This window comes from Scyliorhinus canicula, chromosome 27 (genome assembly GCF_902713615.1).
Source record: "Scyliorhinus canicula chromosome 27, sScyCan1.1, whole genome shotgun sequence".
Classification (NCBI taxonomy): Eukaryota; Metazoa; Chordata; class Chondrichthyes; order Carcharhiniformes; family Scyliorhinidae; genus Scyliorhinus; species Scyliorhinus canicula.
Genome location: NC_052172.1, coordinates 12,931,610 through 12,947,484, shown reverse-complemented (window position 1 = coordinate 12,947,484; position 15,875 = coordinate 12,931,610). Strand labels below are relative to the sequence as shown.

At 48.5% G+C, this 15,875-nt stretch overlaps 1 protein-coding gene across 1 annotated transcript; it reads right to left on the bottom strand.

Annotated features, from left to right (window-relative positions):
• Positions 1 to 4,846: 4,846 nt before the first annotated feature.
• LOC119957841 (SERTA domain-containing protein 2-like) lies at positions 4,847 to 15,605 on the bottom strand. The gene is made up of 2 exons (XM_038785986.1): positions 15,415 to 15,605; positions 4,847 to 10,202 (listed from the first exon to the last, which is right to left on the bottom strand). The coding sequence occupies exon 2, from the start codon at positions 10,194 to 10,196 to the stop codon at positions 9,369 to 9,371; it is 828 nt and encodes a 275-aa protein (XP_038641914.1). The 5' UTR covers positions 10,197 to 10,202; positions 15,415 to 15,605; the 3' UTR covers positions 4,847 to 9,368.
• Between the last annotated feature and the right edge of the window lie 270 nt (positions 15,606 to 15,875).

Sequence of the window (15,875 nt, the reverse complement as noted above, 5' to 3'; positions counted from 1 at the left end):
TAGTGGAAAATGTCCTTAAGGATAGGATTTATGACCATTTGGAAAAATGCCGCTTAATCCGGGAGAGTCAACAGGGATTCGTGAAGTGTAAGTCTTGCCTCACAAATTTGATTGAATTCTTTGAGGAGGTAACTAAGTGTGTAGATGAAGGTAGAGCAGTTGATGTCGTATACATGGAGTTTAGTAAGGCGTTTGATAAGGTTCCCCATGGTCGGCTCATGAAGAAAGTAAGGAGGTGTGGGATAGAGGGAAATTTGGCCAATTGGATAAGTAACTGACTATCACAAAGAAGACAGAGGGTGGTGGTGGATGGAAAATTTTCAGACTGGAGACCAGTTACCAGCGGTGTACTACAGGGATCAGTACTGGGTCCTCTGCTATTTGCGATTTTTATCAATGACTTGGAGGAGGGGGCTGAAGGGTGGGTCAGTAAATTTGCTGATGACACCAAGATTGGTGGAGTAGTGGATGAGGTGGAGGGCTGTAGGCTGCAAAGAGACATTGATAGGATGCAGAGCTGGGCCGAAAAATGGCAGATGGAGTTTAACCCTGATAAGTGCGAGGTGAATCATTTTGGTAGAAAAAATTTGACAGGGTCAACGGCAGGGTTCTGAGGAATGTGGAGGAACAGAGAGATCTTGGGGTTCATGTCCACAGATCTCTGAAAGTTGCCACTCAAGCAGATAGAACCGTGAAGAAGACTTATAGTGTGTTAGCGTTTATTAACAGGGGGCTTGAGTTTAAGAGCCGTGGGGTTATGCTGCAACTATACATGACCCTGGTGAGACCACATTTGGAGTACTGTGTGCAGTTCTGGTCACCTCACTATAGGAAGGATGTGGAAGCATTGGAAAGGGTGCAAAGGTGATTTACCAGGATGCTGCCTGGTTTGCAGGATAGGTCTTATGAGGAAAGGTTGAGGGAGCTAGGGCTTTTTTCTTTGGTGCGGAGGAGGATGAGAGGTGACTTAACAGAGGTTTATAAAGATGATGAGGGGGATAGATAGAGTTCAGAGACTATTTCCTAGGGTGGATGTAGCTGTTACAAGGGGGCATAACTATAAGATTCAGGGTGGGAGATATTGGAGGGATATCCGAGGTAGTTTACTCAGAGAGTGGTTCGGGTGTGGAATGGACTACCTGCTGTGATAGTGGAGTCGGACACTTTAGGAACTTTCAAGCGGCTATTGGATAGGCACATGGAGCACACCAGAATGACAGGGAGTGGGATAGCTTGATCTTGGTTTCGGACAAAGCTCGGCACAACATCGAGGGCCGAAGGGCCTGTTCTGTGCTGTACTGTTCTATGTAACATTCACTTGTACAGAGATGGGCGTTTCATGCTTATGAAATATCCTACACGTCACAAATAAAAGAGGTTAGGACAAAAAGCTTTCACAGGCTTCTCTAGTAAGGCCTTGGAATGGCAAGTGCCATATTTTGCCATTAACTAGATGGAGTAGTTCATATACAAATTGCTTGTCCGAGGCTTCTCCAGGCAGTTTCAGAGTTGAACATTTAGTATGCCGATGCACACTGCTTTGAGCAAAGGAAGAGGAGACTATTTGGCCCATTAAACCTGCTCTACCATTCAATTGGATCATGGCTAATCGACTTCCTCAACACCACTTTCGCCGCACTATCCCCTGGATGTGATCCATCTCCAGAAATCTATCGATTTCTGTCTTGAACATGCTCAATGAATGAGCTTCCACAGCCCCTAGGTCAAAGAATTTCAAAGATTCACCATCCTCTTGAGTGAAGAAATGCCTCCTCATTTCAGTCTTAAATGGCTACCCAAAAGATTTTGTCCTCTGATCTTAGACGCACCAGCCAGAGAAAAACAGGCAGCCTGTCACTCCTTTGAATCAGAATGTCAGTCTCTCTCTCCTACAGCATTTGATGTTTAGTTTCCTTTTTAATTGTCCTGCAACGTTTTGAGAAATTGAATCGCCAAAGAAACAATTGGTTTTCCAGACCATCATAGAATTTACAGTGCAGAAGGAGACCATTCAGACCCATCGAGTCTGCACCGGCCTTGGAAAGAGCACCCCTCCTAAGCCCGTGCCTCCACCCTATCCCCGTAACCCTACCCAACCTTTTTGGACACTAAGGGCAATTTATCATGGCCAACCCACCTAACCTGCACGTCTTTGGACTGTGGGAGGAAACCGGAGCACCCGGAGGAAGCCTACACAGAGACGGGGAGAATGTGCAGACTCCGCACAGACAGTGGCCCAAGCCGGGAATCGAACCTGGGACCCTGGAGCCGTGAAGCAACTGTGCTAGCCACTATGCTACCACTCCACCCATAATGATTGAACTTGATTGTTAGAAAGGTTGTTTCGAATGGGAACCATGAGGGATGTTTCTCTGTGTTAAGCCAATGGTGTCCACGGTCCTCTACCTTACTCTTCAAAGGTAAACATTACTTATGAACGTGTAACAGTCATACATGCCAGATAGCTCTTGGGTCAATGGATGGCATGATAGCAGCCACTCGCACACTAGGACTTCTGTTAAATCAAGGCCAACTCTCCAGCGTAAGACTGGTTCTGCTTCATATCAACATAGCTGCATAATCACACGTTTTGTAATCGAGGGATGTCTCAAGGGAACGGCTCTGGACTGGTATAATTTTAAGGCCTGACTTTATTTTTCTATCTGCAGTAGTTCTGTGGACTCATTGTTGGAAAGCAGCAACTTGGAACAGAGTAAAAGTCCCAAGGTGCTTCACCTGAGAACATCAGACACGGAGTCACAGAAGACATCAGGGCAGATGGCCAAAGGTTTATTAGAACAGATACGTTACAAACTTTTTAGAAGAGGGGAAGAGCTTTCTAGTGACAAGGATGTGCCGAGTGGACACACAGATGGCGGCTCTTGAATTTAGGCAATTTTATCCAAAATTAGCCAGTCAGATCCGAGGGAAAAAGCACCCCCTCATCACCCTCTTCAACACACAAACGAAGATACAAGCCAATAACCGAAATGGCGCACAGCAGCTACACCAGAGGTCACAGGAGCCGAGAGAAACCAAATGGCGAGGCAACGGCGAGAAAGCCCTGCCCACACCCGAGATGGGCCAATGAGCCGGGCAAGGAATTCGCCCTCGCCGGATGGCGCCGGGAGGAAATTCATCGCCCGAGAGCTGTAGGAGCTCGAGGAGGGCAAAAGGGTTGAGATCCAGGCAGCGGTCAAGGTGGGGGTCATGGAAGCACTGGCCACCTAGCGGACGGCCCTCGACAAAACGGAGGCCCAGGAAAACACAATCGGAGAACAAGAAAAGGCCCCACGGACCAAGCGGACTGGATCGTCACCCTACAGGCGGACATAGCAAGGTTGGTGGCGACCCAGGGGAGGATGAGGGGAGAGGGAAAACAGACCGAACCCAGGAGGGGGCCATCACACCAGCAGGAAAGCTAGGAGGTACGAGAGGGGGAATCGCGGCATATCTCCCACGGGGGAGAGCACATCTGGCGAAGGGGGAGTAAACATTACAAGGGGGTCTAGGAGGAGGGGGGGGGGGGGAAACACACCAGCAGAAGGGGGGGGGGTGGAATCATAGGGGAGCAAAGGAACATAGAACATAGAACAGTACAGCACAGAACAGGCCCTTCGGCCCTCGATGTTGTGCCGAGCAATGATCACCCCACTTAAACCCACGTAACCCGTATACCCGTAACCAACAATCCCCCATTACCTTACACTACAGGCAATTTAGCATGGCCAATCCACCTAACCTGCACATCTTTGGACTGGGGGGTTGGGGAAGGGCTTTAGGCTGGTTACAACAGGCCACACGTGGCGACAGGGAACAGGATGGTGCTGCAGACATCCACTTTGGAGAGTTCCCAAAGGGAAACATCCATATGGCGTACTCTTAGTTTGTGGCCATGTCGGGTAGCCCCTGGACAAAGGGAAACCCCGGAGCGCAGGGGACCGATCTCATGGAGAGTACACAGTGTACACGGCCATTTTGGACGGTCTCCTAACAAAAGGAAACCCCGAATGCAGGGGCGCATCCACACATTAAATATGGTTGATCCTGCAAGGGGGAGGGGGGAGAATTTAAAGAAACATCAGAATAGTCACCTGGAACGTCAGAGGACTTAACTGCCCAGTGAAAAGATCCAGAGTCTTCGCCCACCTAAAAAGTATGAGAGCCGACATAATCTTCCTCAAAGAGACACACCTGAGAGAACAGGACCGACTGCGGGTAAGGGCTGGGTGGGACAGACCCACCATTCATGTTATGGGACGGGAGCTGAGGGAGAGGGGACGGGTTTAGCCATACTGATAAACTTGAGGACAGTGTTTACTGTGAGGACAGTTACGGACCCAGGGGATGGTACGTCATGGTCGGCGGTGTCCTGGCTAACTTATACGCACCCAAATGGGACGACACGGAGTTTATAAAGAAGGTTATGGCGGAAGTCCCCGACATATACACACACGGCTTATCATGCCAGGGAGGAGGGGGGGTTGCTTTAAATGTGTGCAGGTCCCGTGGACAGACTGTTCGAACCCCAAAACCGGGAAGACCTCAAACATGGCAAAAGAACTCGGCACATTGATGGAGCAGGTGGGGCCAGAGAAGATAAGGTGGTGTGCAGACCCTGCAGTCACCCAAAGTGTAAATCGAACCCGGGTCCCTGGCGCAGTGAGGCAGCAGTGCTAACCACTGTACCACCATACCACCCCCCCCCTCCTGGGAGTGCGAAAGGGGCAAATATAAATGCATCTCTGTTTTCACCCACCCGGAAAGTCGTGGCTGAAGTACGCCTATTGTTGAATGCAAAGATAAGATGAAAGGTCTCAAGGAAATAAAACCCGCAGACACTCCGTTAATGTAATTTTAAAAATTTTATTTTAAGAAAATGTAAATACCTGCATTTTCATTGGACAGTAATTGCATAGACATTTGAGCAGCACCACAGTCTGCTTGGCACACGAAACCACAGCACACCTGCTGGCACCGACCAGGCCTTGCATTAGCAGTTCCAATAACAAGGACCTCGCACACCCAAAGTCACTGTTCCTTTTATTATCCTCACCACAATTGCAGATCCAGATATTCAACAGCAGCCTTTGGTTAACCAGTTTAATCAAGACAGGAGAGTTAATAAACCTCCCCCGAGAGTGGCAGGAAACTTTGGAATTCGAGGCTTTTGGGAGTAGAGAAGTTAAGAGTTCTCATTCTAGAATGGTTCGGCAATCTGTATTGAAAAGTGCGTGTGTGGAGACAGGAGGTGCACAAAGGGATCAACGTCATGCACCAATCCCTCTCCAAACAGGCTGGAATCATGCAGGAAGACTCTCAGCAACCGTACGTCATCATGTCAGTGCCTCAGACACAGGAGGACCAAATAAAAACCTCTCAGGTCCACTGCTTTTTCCCTAGAGGTCAGTGTTTCAACAGCTGTGCTGGGTTCATGTGAAACTGTTAACAGGTAGGATGTGTAATTACACTCTAAAAGACTTACTGCATCAAAGCAAAACTTCCTGTGTCAAACATTTCCATAAATATATAACTATTAACATTAAATAAAATTCACAATTCTCTCTTAACGAGATAGTCTTTTTTTCAATATATATATATTTTATATGTACACACGCACACACATAAACACACACAAGACCTTTCTGAACTATCTGCTCTCTCAAATATAGAATTGACATAATCAGAAACAGGTTTTACCATCCCACAGTACGTTAGCCTGAAGAATTTGAAAACTTGTGACTTGCAATGAAAGGGTTATTCTTAAGGTTATTCTTGAATTCCAGAAAGTCTGGATCGAGTTGGGGGTTAGCTTTTCCCACCAAGAGAAAACAAGGAATGTGAAAACACCCAGCAGGTCAGTCGGCTTGGGAAAAAGAGATCGATTAATAAACAGTCCGGCCCGAAGGAGTGGCCTAGCCATCTCTTTTAGCCGCTGATTGACCTAATGGAGTGCTTCCACAGCCAGACTTAAAAACCACGACCTCGGGCTTCTGCCGTCGAGTGAGTGGCCAGACTGGTACAGCACATCCTCCTTCTCCAGTCCCCAGGGCGACTGATCAGAATTGCACCGTTCCAAGACATGGGGGACTACAGCTGCCTCGCCACGGGATAATGATGGGCAGCCTGTCGGATCAGATTGTGTAACCTGGCCAACAGGGGAAAAAAAGGAAGCATGCTCACTAGCCTGCACTGACACACTCCGTACTGCCAAACCCCAATCATTAAACCAGTCATTAATGATACTTCTATGGTTACCCATTGACAGCACCACTTTCTACCACCACAAGTGGTAGAATTCCCACTTCAAGATGAGATTTTCTTTTTTTTTTTTTAAAACGCAGCTGTGCAAGGCAGTCCCCGACCTCTTACTGGACAAGCCTGCAGTAAACTTTGCAAAGCACCAAGAAAATAAAAGGTGAAAACTTTTAAACATTTTTGTTTTCTTAAATAGTCAAACCGAAGCCCGGTTTGGGGGCGGGTGAAAGTATATACCCATCCCAAACAACTCATGCCCATGATTAAACATCTTCCAAGCAACGTTTTGTTAAAAAAAAAAATCCTTTCAGTGCCAAGAAACTTAAAAACTTGCATAGAACAAACGGAGCTTCACAGACAGGCATAAAGTGTGCAGTCCCTCCCACACGTGGGAAGTAGACATCAGTCTTCCAGGGACACAAAACTGGACACCAAGTTTTTAGGTGCCGAGAGCTCTCAAAAATTTGAACCCTGAACTATAAGTTGTGTCATGAGCAGCCAATTAAAAAGGAAACTAAACATCAAATGCTGTAGGAGAGAGAGACCAAAATTCTGATTCAGTAAGGACCTCAACACTCCAGGTTACAAATTCAGAATTGCCAACATTGTAAACTTAATTTGCCTAAAATTATTCTGTTAACAGTAGGAGGGAGCATCGTGTGTACAAACGAGCCTTGCGCCAAAGATTAAAGAAAACATTCACAGGCAAGTGGCGTAGAAAAAAAATTAAAAGTTCTACAATCAAAGCACGGCTTAAAATAGGATTCAAGAGTCAGGCCACGAGACATCACCCAAATCCTCACTGTGTAGAACCGTGAGCAGCGGGTGAGAAGACTGGCGGTGTGGAGGGGGGAGGAAGTGTTTCATTGGAAATTACGGTATCTGCTCAGTATTATCGGATAACAGGTGCAAAACCAATACATTATAAAGTGACAGAATAAATAAAAGTGAAAAGCAGGCTAGTTTCTCCATTGTTCAGCCCTCCCAAAAATGATCGACATTGTACTGCCCAATGTGCGGATGGTAAAACCCAAGCAGGGCGGGTAAACGGGACAGCGCAGCTGGAAGAACGATTCAGTGAACCCTTCCAACATGGTAAAGCCACGAACTAGAATCTCTCCTTCAGTTCAGCAACCCACGTGGTTGTGGCCACACCCTCACTGTTGGTCACCAGTGATGCTAGAGGCACCTTTCCTCACACCTAGCGTTAATGCACTCGCGTTGCTTCATGATTGCGGCCACGTAAAACTTATTTTATAGAAGATGGAAAATGACCCTCACTGGACACCCCCCCACCCACATTTTATTTCAAACCAAGTCCTTTAGGGTAGGAAGCCACCACGGCTTCCACCACGTGTGGGAGTATTAGGTGAACAGCAGTATCATTTTTAAAAACTGTGCCTCGTGAATCAGATAATTCTAGGACTGGCTCAAAAACACGAGCCTCTCCTCAGTAAATTATTTCGTTTGAACCCTACGCAGCCAACACGTCCCCCCTCCTCAGAATAAACACCACAAATTAAGTGTCTTATATACAGTACAAAAATTAAAGATCATTGTAAAACTCTGCTCCATGCAATGTGCCGTCATGAAACAAAGATTAAAAATATTTAACTGTGCCTATAGTGCGGTATTAACACCGATCAGTTAATATGGCTATTTAACCTATCTTCACTTATAAAACTGAAAAGGAATCTCAACCTTACACAGCGGTACCCATGTTCTTCATATCTACTTAAATAACAATACTGAATGGTACAGCACCCCCTGCAGTGAAAAGCAAGTGTCAAAACCTTATGAAATTCAGACCTGACACCTGATGTTCTGCAGGTTAGAAGAATATCAACATACCGGGGCAAAGAAAAACACCAATAGCGACGAAGGATCAGTGTAGTCATTTCAGCACCACTACACTGTACCAATTGGAACTGGCCAGTTAGCTAGATAAAAGGCTTGTAAGTTTGTCAAATACCACGCGTCTTCGAGCAGACCACCGTCAGCCATTATCCTCCCCGCCAGTGGTGGTCAGCAAATTTGAGTTCAGAAAAGGCAATATAGGCAGCTGACTCCATTTGGAAAGGAACCCCCCTTTCGTTGGGGGGGGGGGGGGGGGGGGGGGGAGAAAGAGGATTGATTGATTGATTGGCAGCCAGACCAGATTCCAACTGCATGGAAGAGCATTAAGGCATAGGACTGCTTCGCACCACAGCAGCAGGATGATGGCGGGGCAGGGATTCAATGCAATCAGCTTGCTTTGTCTCTTAAGCAGATATAAAGTCCACAGTGCACGAGTGGGGAAAGAGGTTAATCAGGAAACTGGCCTCAAAAGCTGGACAAGAAATGTGGCAAGTCTTGCAACATTACCTAGCATGACAGCTGGAGCCTGCCCCCCCCCCCCCCACCCCCATGTTACTCATCTCAAAAGCTGCAGAGTTTAAACACTACCGGTTTCACATTCACCTGCAGACATTAATATAAAGCATTTTGTTTGCAACCACATCTACTTCTGGTAAGGGTCGGGCCTTCCTGAGCCACCTCCTCTGGAACAGGCGAGGCGAATTGCAACTGAGGCCGTGGTTTCACTCCAGAGGCAGCTTTATTCCAGTTTCCCCGCATCCAGCATCACGTTTCGTCGCTTCACATTCTAAAACAAAAAGGACAACTCTTCCCTTGTATAATCTTGATTTTCAAAAAAAAAAAGAAAAAACTTGAAATCGTGGACAAATAAAAGCAAAAGTCTCGGAAAACACACACACACACACACTTGCAGCGCAACGATTAATGAAAATAATGTTCAACCTTACTTCGGGGATACAATATGGAGTAATTTTGATCTGTCGCTCATGGGGCCCTATGAAGCTGCCCAGGGGCATATTCATTCAATGATGTTGGTAGGGCCCAAACCAATTGATAAAAATTACACCTATTTACAGCCCCTAAATCCCCAAATTGTACACACGATCTGAAATATTGCCCCATGTTGATTTGGAGCCCTGAGTAGAAAATGAGCAACGGGGCTGTGCCCCCATTGCATCCCTCTGATAGTGAGGGGGGAGGGTGTCTTTGGCTTGTGGAGGTCAGTCAGTAGCCTGTCACAGTGAGGTAGTTCCTCAGGAGCTGACCAGGATCTCCATGATGTGATCCAGGTCATTCAGGTCAGTCCTTAAGCTTGGATTGGCTCCCAGCGAAGAAGAGGAGTTGCACGAGGAGAAGGTCTTGGCCAGGTCATCGGCCACAGCAGGGGGTGCGACCCGGCCGCTGGGAGCCGGCCCCACCACAGCTGTATCGCAGTCGCACACGGAGGTGTCAATGTCAAGGAAGAGGTCATCCAAGGTCACACCCACCAGGTAACTGGAGCTCGTGATCTCAAAGCTACCAAACACGGACTCGGAAGATCGAGGAGGCTCGAGGGGGTGGATTTCCTCTTCGCCGTCTGCCGTGGTGTCCATCGCCTCTCCCAGGTCCAGATGTTCCTGGGGGGGTGATTGTGGAGGGCTCCCGTCCATAACGATGTCAAGGTCCCGGAGGATGGAGTTAATGGCAGAGGAGAGGGAGAAGTCCTCATCGGAGGCAGTGGACATGTAGTCCTCGAGGCCATCGGCAAATCCAGCCGGGTGGCTCTCGGTGGTCAGCCGCGAGGGTGGGGGCTCCCGCTGGCTGCCCAATTCCCCGCATCCGGCATCCAAGGCTAAGGCTGATGCGAGCTGGTTGCTCTCCAGCCGAATCTCCTCCTGGATCTGCCGCAGGGTATTGGCAATCAGCACGGTGCGACGAAGGCTCAGATCCGGCAATGCCCGCCCATTCTGCATCTTATTCAGTGAGGTGTTGAGCACCAGCTGCCGCTTGAGGCTATAGGACTGGGGACAGTCGGCGAGGTTCTGACAGGAATCCAGACCCCCATCAGCATGGCGTTTCCGCTTCACACCTTTCCCAAACATTTAGACCTGTCGAGATAAAGGAGAGCTATTAACATGGGGTGCAAGACATTTGGTACAAAAGGAGGCGGCTACAGGCACGGCTCCCAATCTGCATCAATACTACTAGCCTTCCTAGAATGGGAAGCAGAAGAGTTGTTAGTTTAATTACATAGAAGCTGCATGCGGTATACACCTAATTTATACTCCAACCAGGCCTCTGACCACCCTTCTTCACCAAGACCCATCAGCACCCCTTCTTGGTCTGGGGGGGGGGGGGGGGGGGGGGGGGATTAATCCGCCATGGTTCCTCCTGCTGATTGATCTCCAAAAGCCCAGAATTACACAGAGGAGGGGAACCATCCAGCCGATCACGTCGGAGTCAGTTCTTTGAAAGAGCTATCCAATCTCACTCTAACCACGCTATCCCCGGAGCTCTGCAAATCTTTCCCATTTCAGCATGTATTAAATTCAGTTTTGAAAATAACTATGGAATTACCCTTCAGCCGACGCACTTGCTGTAAATCGGCCCTTTTCTCTCTCTAGCCCTTCACTCCCTTTGCCAAGTGGCCCCTGGCTGAAAAGTTCTGATGTAATCAGGCAAGGACACTGTTAAAAGTTAAAAAAAAAAGCAAATTACTGCGGATGCTGAAATCTGAAACCAAAAGAGAAAAAGCTGGAAAATCTCAGCAGGGCTGGCAGCATCTAAGGAGAGAAAAGAGTCTAGTGTGTGTGACCCTTGGTCAAAGCTCAGTTGCAAGTCCAGGCAAGGTCAGAAGGCCTGTCAAAACTTGTAGGCTCGTGCGGGAGTTGGAGGAGCCAATGGATCTTTGAGCGACTGAGGATACAAAAGGAAATTGAGAAAGTGAGACATTAGGGCACTGCTGGAAGAGGAAATAGAAGTTTTGCCAATGTTCTGGCCACCATCGCCAAAAGTAACTAACTGTTCAATCAAGAAATGCTGAGGGGGAAGAGGGTAGGACATTTAATTCAAAGCGTTCCCCCTATTTTCATGTACGCGGATACCATTTTCTAACTGGCCCATTTTGACTCTTTACTGACAGTCCCCCCCCTTTCCTTACACAAAAGCTCATTCGTCTGTACATCACAGCATTTTCACTTTTTATTTCAATAGCTCGCATCCGCAAGTATTTTGCTTATGGTCCACTGTCCATTCAGTGCAGCTTCTGTGCACAATAACTAGTCCAAAAATAGAACGCGTGGCACTCGTCAGTCACCCTGAAGCCGTGACGAGGTTAGACCTCTCTTTACGCAGCAAGGAACTGAAACACAACAGTGGCTGTGAAGAGGAGCCCTGGAGTCTGGACACTCTGTCCCCTCCCCTCCTATCAACAGCTATTCCCAAAGGCGCAAAGGTCATGTTAAATGCACCCGATAACAAATGCAATGTTGATCTTGGAGCAACGCAAAGCTCAAAGTGAGGAATCAGCACAACCTTCTCGATCCCCGTTATGGGGACGAGGGTAGGACATTTATCATAATCATAGAATTTACAGTGCAGAAGGAGGCCATTCAGTCCATCGGGTCTGCACCATCCCTCAGAAAAACCCACACCTCCACCCTATCCCCGTAACCCCAACTAACCCAACCTTTTTGGACACTAAGGGCAATTTAGCATGGCCAATCCACCCAACCTGCCCATCTTTGGACTGTGGGAGGAAACCGGAGGAAACCAACCAGCCACGGGGAGAACGTGCAGACTCCGCACAGACAGTGACAAAAGGCGGAATCGAACCTGGGACCCTGGAGCTGTCGGGCAACTGTGCTAACTACTGTGCTGCCCCCCAGATTTAACTCAAACCCCCTATTTTCATGTTCACCAATATCATTTGCTGAACAGGCGCGTTTTGACTCTTTACTGACATTCTCCCTTTCGTTACACAAAGGTCCACATTCTTCTGTACAAAGCAGTGAATGACAACTGCAATGGCTACACATCTTAGCTCTAATATTAGGGGGAGTGGGGGCTGGGATGGTTGGGGGAGGGTGGGGGTTGGGGGGACCGAATGTGTTAATGGTGACTATGGGCGATTCCTGATTCCTTTTTGTCATTTGTTTATGTTAACATGCGGGCTAATGTTTGGGGGTTTGGTGGGAGGATGGGATCGTTGTTATTGATTATGGCGATTGACATTGCATTCGTTACTGATTATTGTTGGGTGTAAATTTGGGAGAAAATGTGAAAAAGGAGAATAAAAATATTTTTTTTAAAACGATCAGATGGTGCAGTCCAGTGGAATTACCCAGCTCCCAGTGACGGCTTTACTCACTGCGATTCATCAGTGACCCAGGTCACCATTGGTGGCCCAGAGCAACCCAGAACAGACTCAGTCGCTGAATCTGCCATTAATGGGTTGACTGGTCCAGCAACCCGAGGAATTCAATTCCCATCGGGGCCGTTTGAATTCAGCTTGGGGAAAAAAAAACTGGAAATGCAAAACTGGTGTCAGTAAAAGGAGCTCCTGAAATTTGTGTCGGATTGTTACTTCACAGGCCAGTGCACGGTCAATTTCAGCCCCACGTACCCCAGAGTCCCAACTCAAGTGAACTAACTAATTCTCATAAAAATGATGGACGTCACCAGGGTTGTAAACGCAAACATGATTACTATTTATTTATAATAAGAACTATTATGAAATATGCAGTAATTACAACCAGTTAACTGTCAATTTAACTCCCATCTCCACTTTACCTGCACCCACCCTCTACCCACACACAACACAAACACACAGGGTGGGGGGGGGGGGGGGGGTGAGGAATAGTAAAGATGAAAGTCTTTGCTGCAGATGATGTTTTTTTTAAAGCAGCTTTGCTTCAATTCCAGCCGTCAGTTCAAGGCTTTTACTGCGGATTCATTCGGGTACTTGGTTTCAAGGATACAGTACTCACAACTTTTAGCAGCTTTCTGGAGAGTTATATTGTGAGCTGGTTTAGCTCAGTTGGCTGGACAGTGGTGCAGAGCAAGTTCAGCAGCACGAGTTCAATTCCCCTGTCGCCTCAACCTTGCCCATCGCCGGAGGTGTGGTGATCCTCAGGTTAAATCACTGCCAGCTCTCCCCCTCAAAGGGGTCATCTAGGACTATGGCAACTTAACACTTACTGCTCTCACAACAGCTCTCTGGAGAGAGTCATATTGTTCACGGCATTTCCGGGAGGGGCACCTTATTTCACAGCAAACTTTACTTTCGGTTCGTGATTAGTCTTCAGGCTTCTGTAGTTCCAGGAGAGAGCAACCAGAGGCTTTCTGGAGAGGGAATCAGTCCTTACAGGGGCCTTCTGGAGAGAGCCTATCTGGACCTTTCTGGAGAGCGCTTAGGTTGATCTCTTCACCGGGCTGCCAGAATCAAAACTGAAACCAAACTCAAAACTTGGACTCTGAAAAACATTCCAGTGGGTTCAAATCCAATCACCAACTGTTACCGGGCCGTACAGAGCCTTTAGAGCCAATTCAACCAAATCGAATCCCCAACATGTCTCAGACACTGGCCAGTCTCCAGCTTCTAGATTAAACCAGCACAGCCTCCCGGATTCTTCCTGCTTGAATTAAAGATACAGGTTTCTTGCCCAATAAATAAAGGAATAAACAGGCAGCAAACAAGCAGTACCCTTATAGGATCATTTAGATCTGAAACATTAACTCTTCTCCACCTATGTTGCTAGGCCTAGTTTATCCAGCATTTCTGTTTTTAGTTCAGATTTCTAGCACCGCAGTGTTTTGCAATTATTTTCCTGCAGTTTCTGGATTGTGTCAACATCCCAATGGCCCACTCGTCCCTTAAGAAAAGAAACCAGCCATCTTTATCCGATCTACCTTTTATGTGAATTGAGAACATAATAAAGAGGGATAGAGATGCGACCCTTTGAGCCTGCTCCGCCATTCAAAGCGATCATACCCAAACCCTCTCCCTTCTTGCTCACTCCCATGTCTATTGATTCCCTAGTGTCCATCTCAGCCTGATATGAAGCAGCACCCACAACCCTCTGGGGTAGAAAATTCCCAGGATTCATGAGCCTGAGGAATTTCTCATCTCACTTCTCAAAGTTCAGCACATTTACCCTGAGGCTGCCCAAGAGTTCCAGATTTCCTGTCCAGGGTCTCTCAGTGCCTGCCCCGTCGAGGCACTTCCGAATCATTTCCATTCTTCTAAATTGCAGAGGCCACTTGACTCAGCCTCTCATCACAGGATAACCTCGTCATCCCAGGAACCGCTCTAGTGACCCTTCATTGTACAACCTCCAAGGCAAGTAGCACATTCCTTCAATATGGAGTTCACAACTGCCACAGTGAGAGACTTTAGGCACACACAAATGTTGATACAACTCCCCTTTGATCTATCCGCGGAGGCAACTGTGAACAATGTTCACACTCCCTCACTACAGCACTGAGGACTAATCCCTTCATTGTTAACCCCTCAATGCAAATACAACACCCATAACCTCCCCATCAAAAGAAGGTTACCAAAAACCTCTCGGGAGGTTTGGGGGGGGGGGGGGGGGTGGTTACCAGGTTATAGGAGGCAATGCTTCTCATGCAATTTGATTTGCAGTAAAATTACAATCCTCCCCAGGTCTATTTGGACCGTAAGAAACCCCATCTTATCCTGAACCTGCATACATTCTGACAGCCTGGGACGTTCAATACCCTGAGGGGCTCTCTCTTCTGGTCGGAAGCTCCTGGGCGGAGGCTATTGAGTTGGATGATCAGCCATGATCGTCATGAATGGCGGAGCACGCTCGAAGGGCCAAAAGGCCTCCTCCTATGTATCTATGTGCCCCATCTCATCCTGAATACCCTCTCCCCCAAAACCAGTCTGTCGTGCCCCTCCCCCCAACCAACCCCCTGCCCCTCCCATCTCTGGCCTGCCAGGCTCTTCCGCGCATGCGCGCTCCGCCACCGCGCGCTGAATCATGGGGAACTGCTCCAAAAGGAAAAAAAATACAACCCCCAGACTGCACAGCGGCGCACATGCGCAGTTGGCGCAGCGGGTTGACTCTGTTACACACACCCCCCCCTTCTTCCCGGGGGGGTAAAAGCGGGGCTGAGCTGAGGGTCCCCTCCACCTACACCCCCACCCCTGGGAATTAACCCTCTCCGGGACTTCCGGGACTAAAGGCCGCGCTCCAGGTGCCGGGTGAAAATCAGGCGTCCGTTTGAACGGTGCCACAAAAACCGGACGGCGAATTTATTCAGGAAAAGTCTGTCCGGGAGAGCGGGCGCTACCTGCTGAGTGACTTGGAGGCGATTTTTATTCAATGCTCCCCGAGCATCACCAACTCCACCACCACCGCCGCCGCCTTTCCCTCCTCACCGACCCCCGGCCGCCATGACCCGTCCGCTGCCCGCTGACTTCTTCATGTTGTTTTCCTCCCTCCCCCCTGCGGGCCGCCGAGCTCCGGCGATCCAGACCGGCCCACCGGAAGCACCCGCCCCCCACTCCAATCGCTGCGCTCCGTTTGGTGGCGAGCCGGCGGACTCTGGTCCAATCAGACGGGGCGGCCCTGCCGTCCCTCCTCCGATTGGCGGACTCGCCCGCCTGTCATCGGAAAAGAGGCGGGGAGTGCTGATGGACAGCCGGAGCAGTCCAATCAGCGCGGGTGGAGCGGCGATGAAACCCCACCCCTTCTCCATTAAAACGCTTGGGTTTGAAATCCCAACAAATCAGACTTGAGGCCTGTGTGTGT

Coding starts and splice junctions, on each gene's coding strand:
- LOC119957841 (XM_038785986.1), bottom strand. CDS start 10,196: ATGTTTGGGAAAGGTGTGAAGCGGAAACGCCATGCTGATGGGGGTCTG.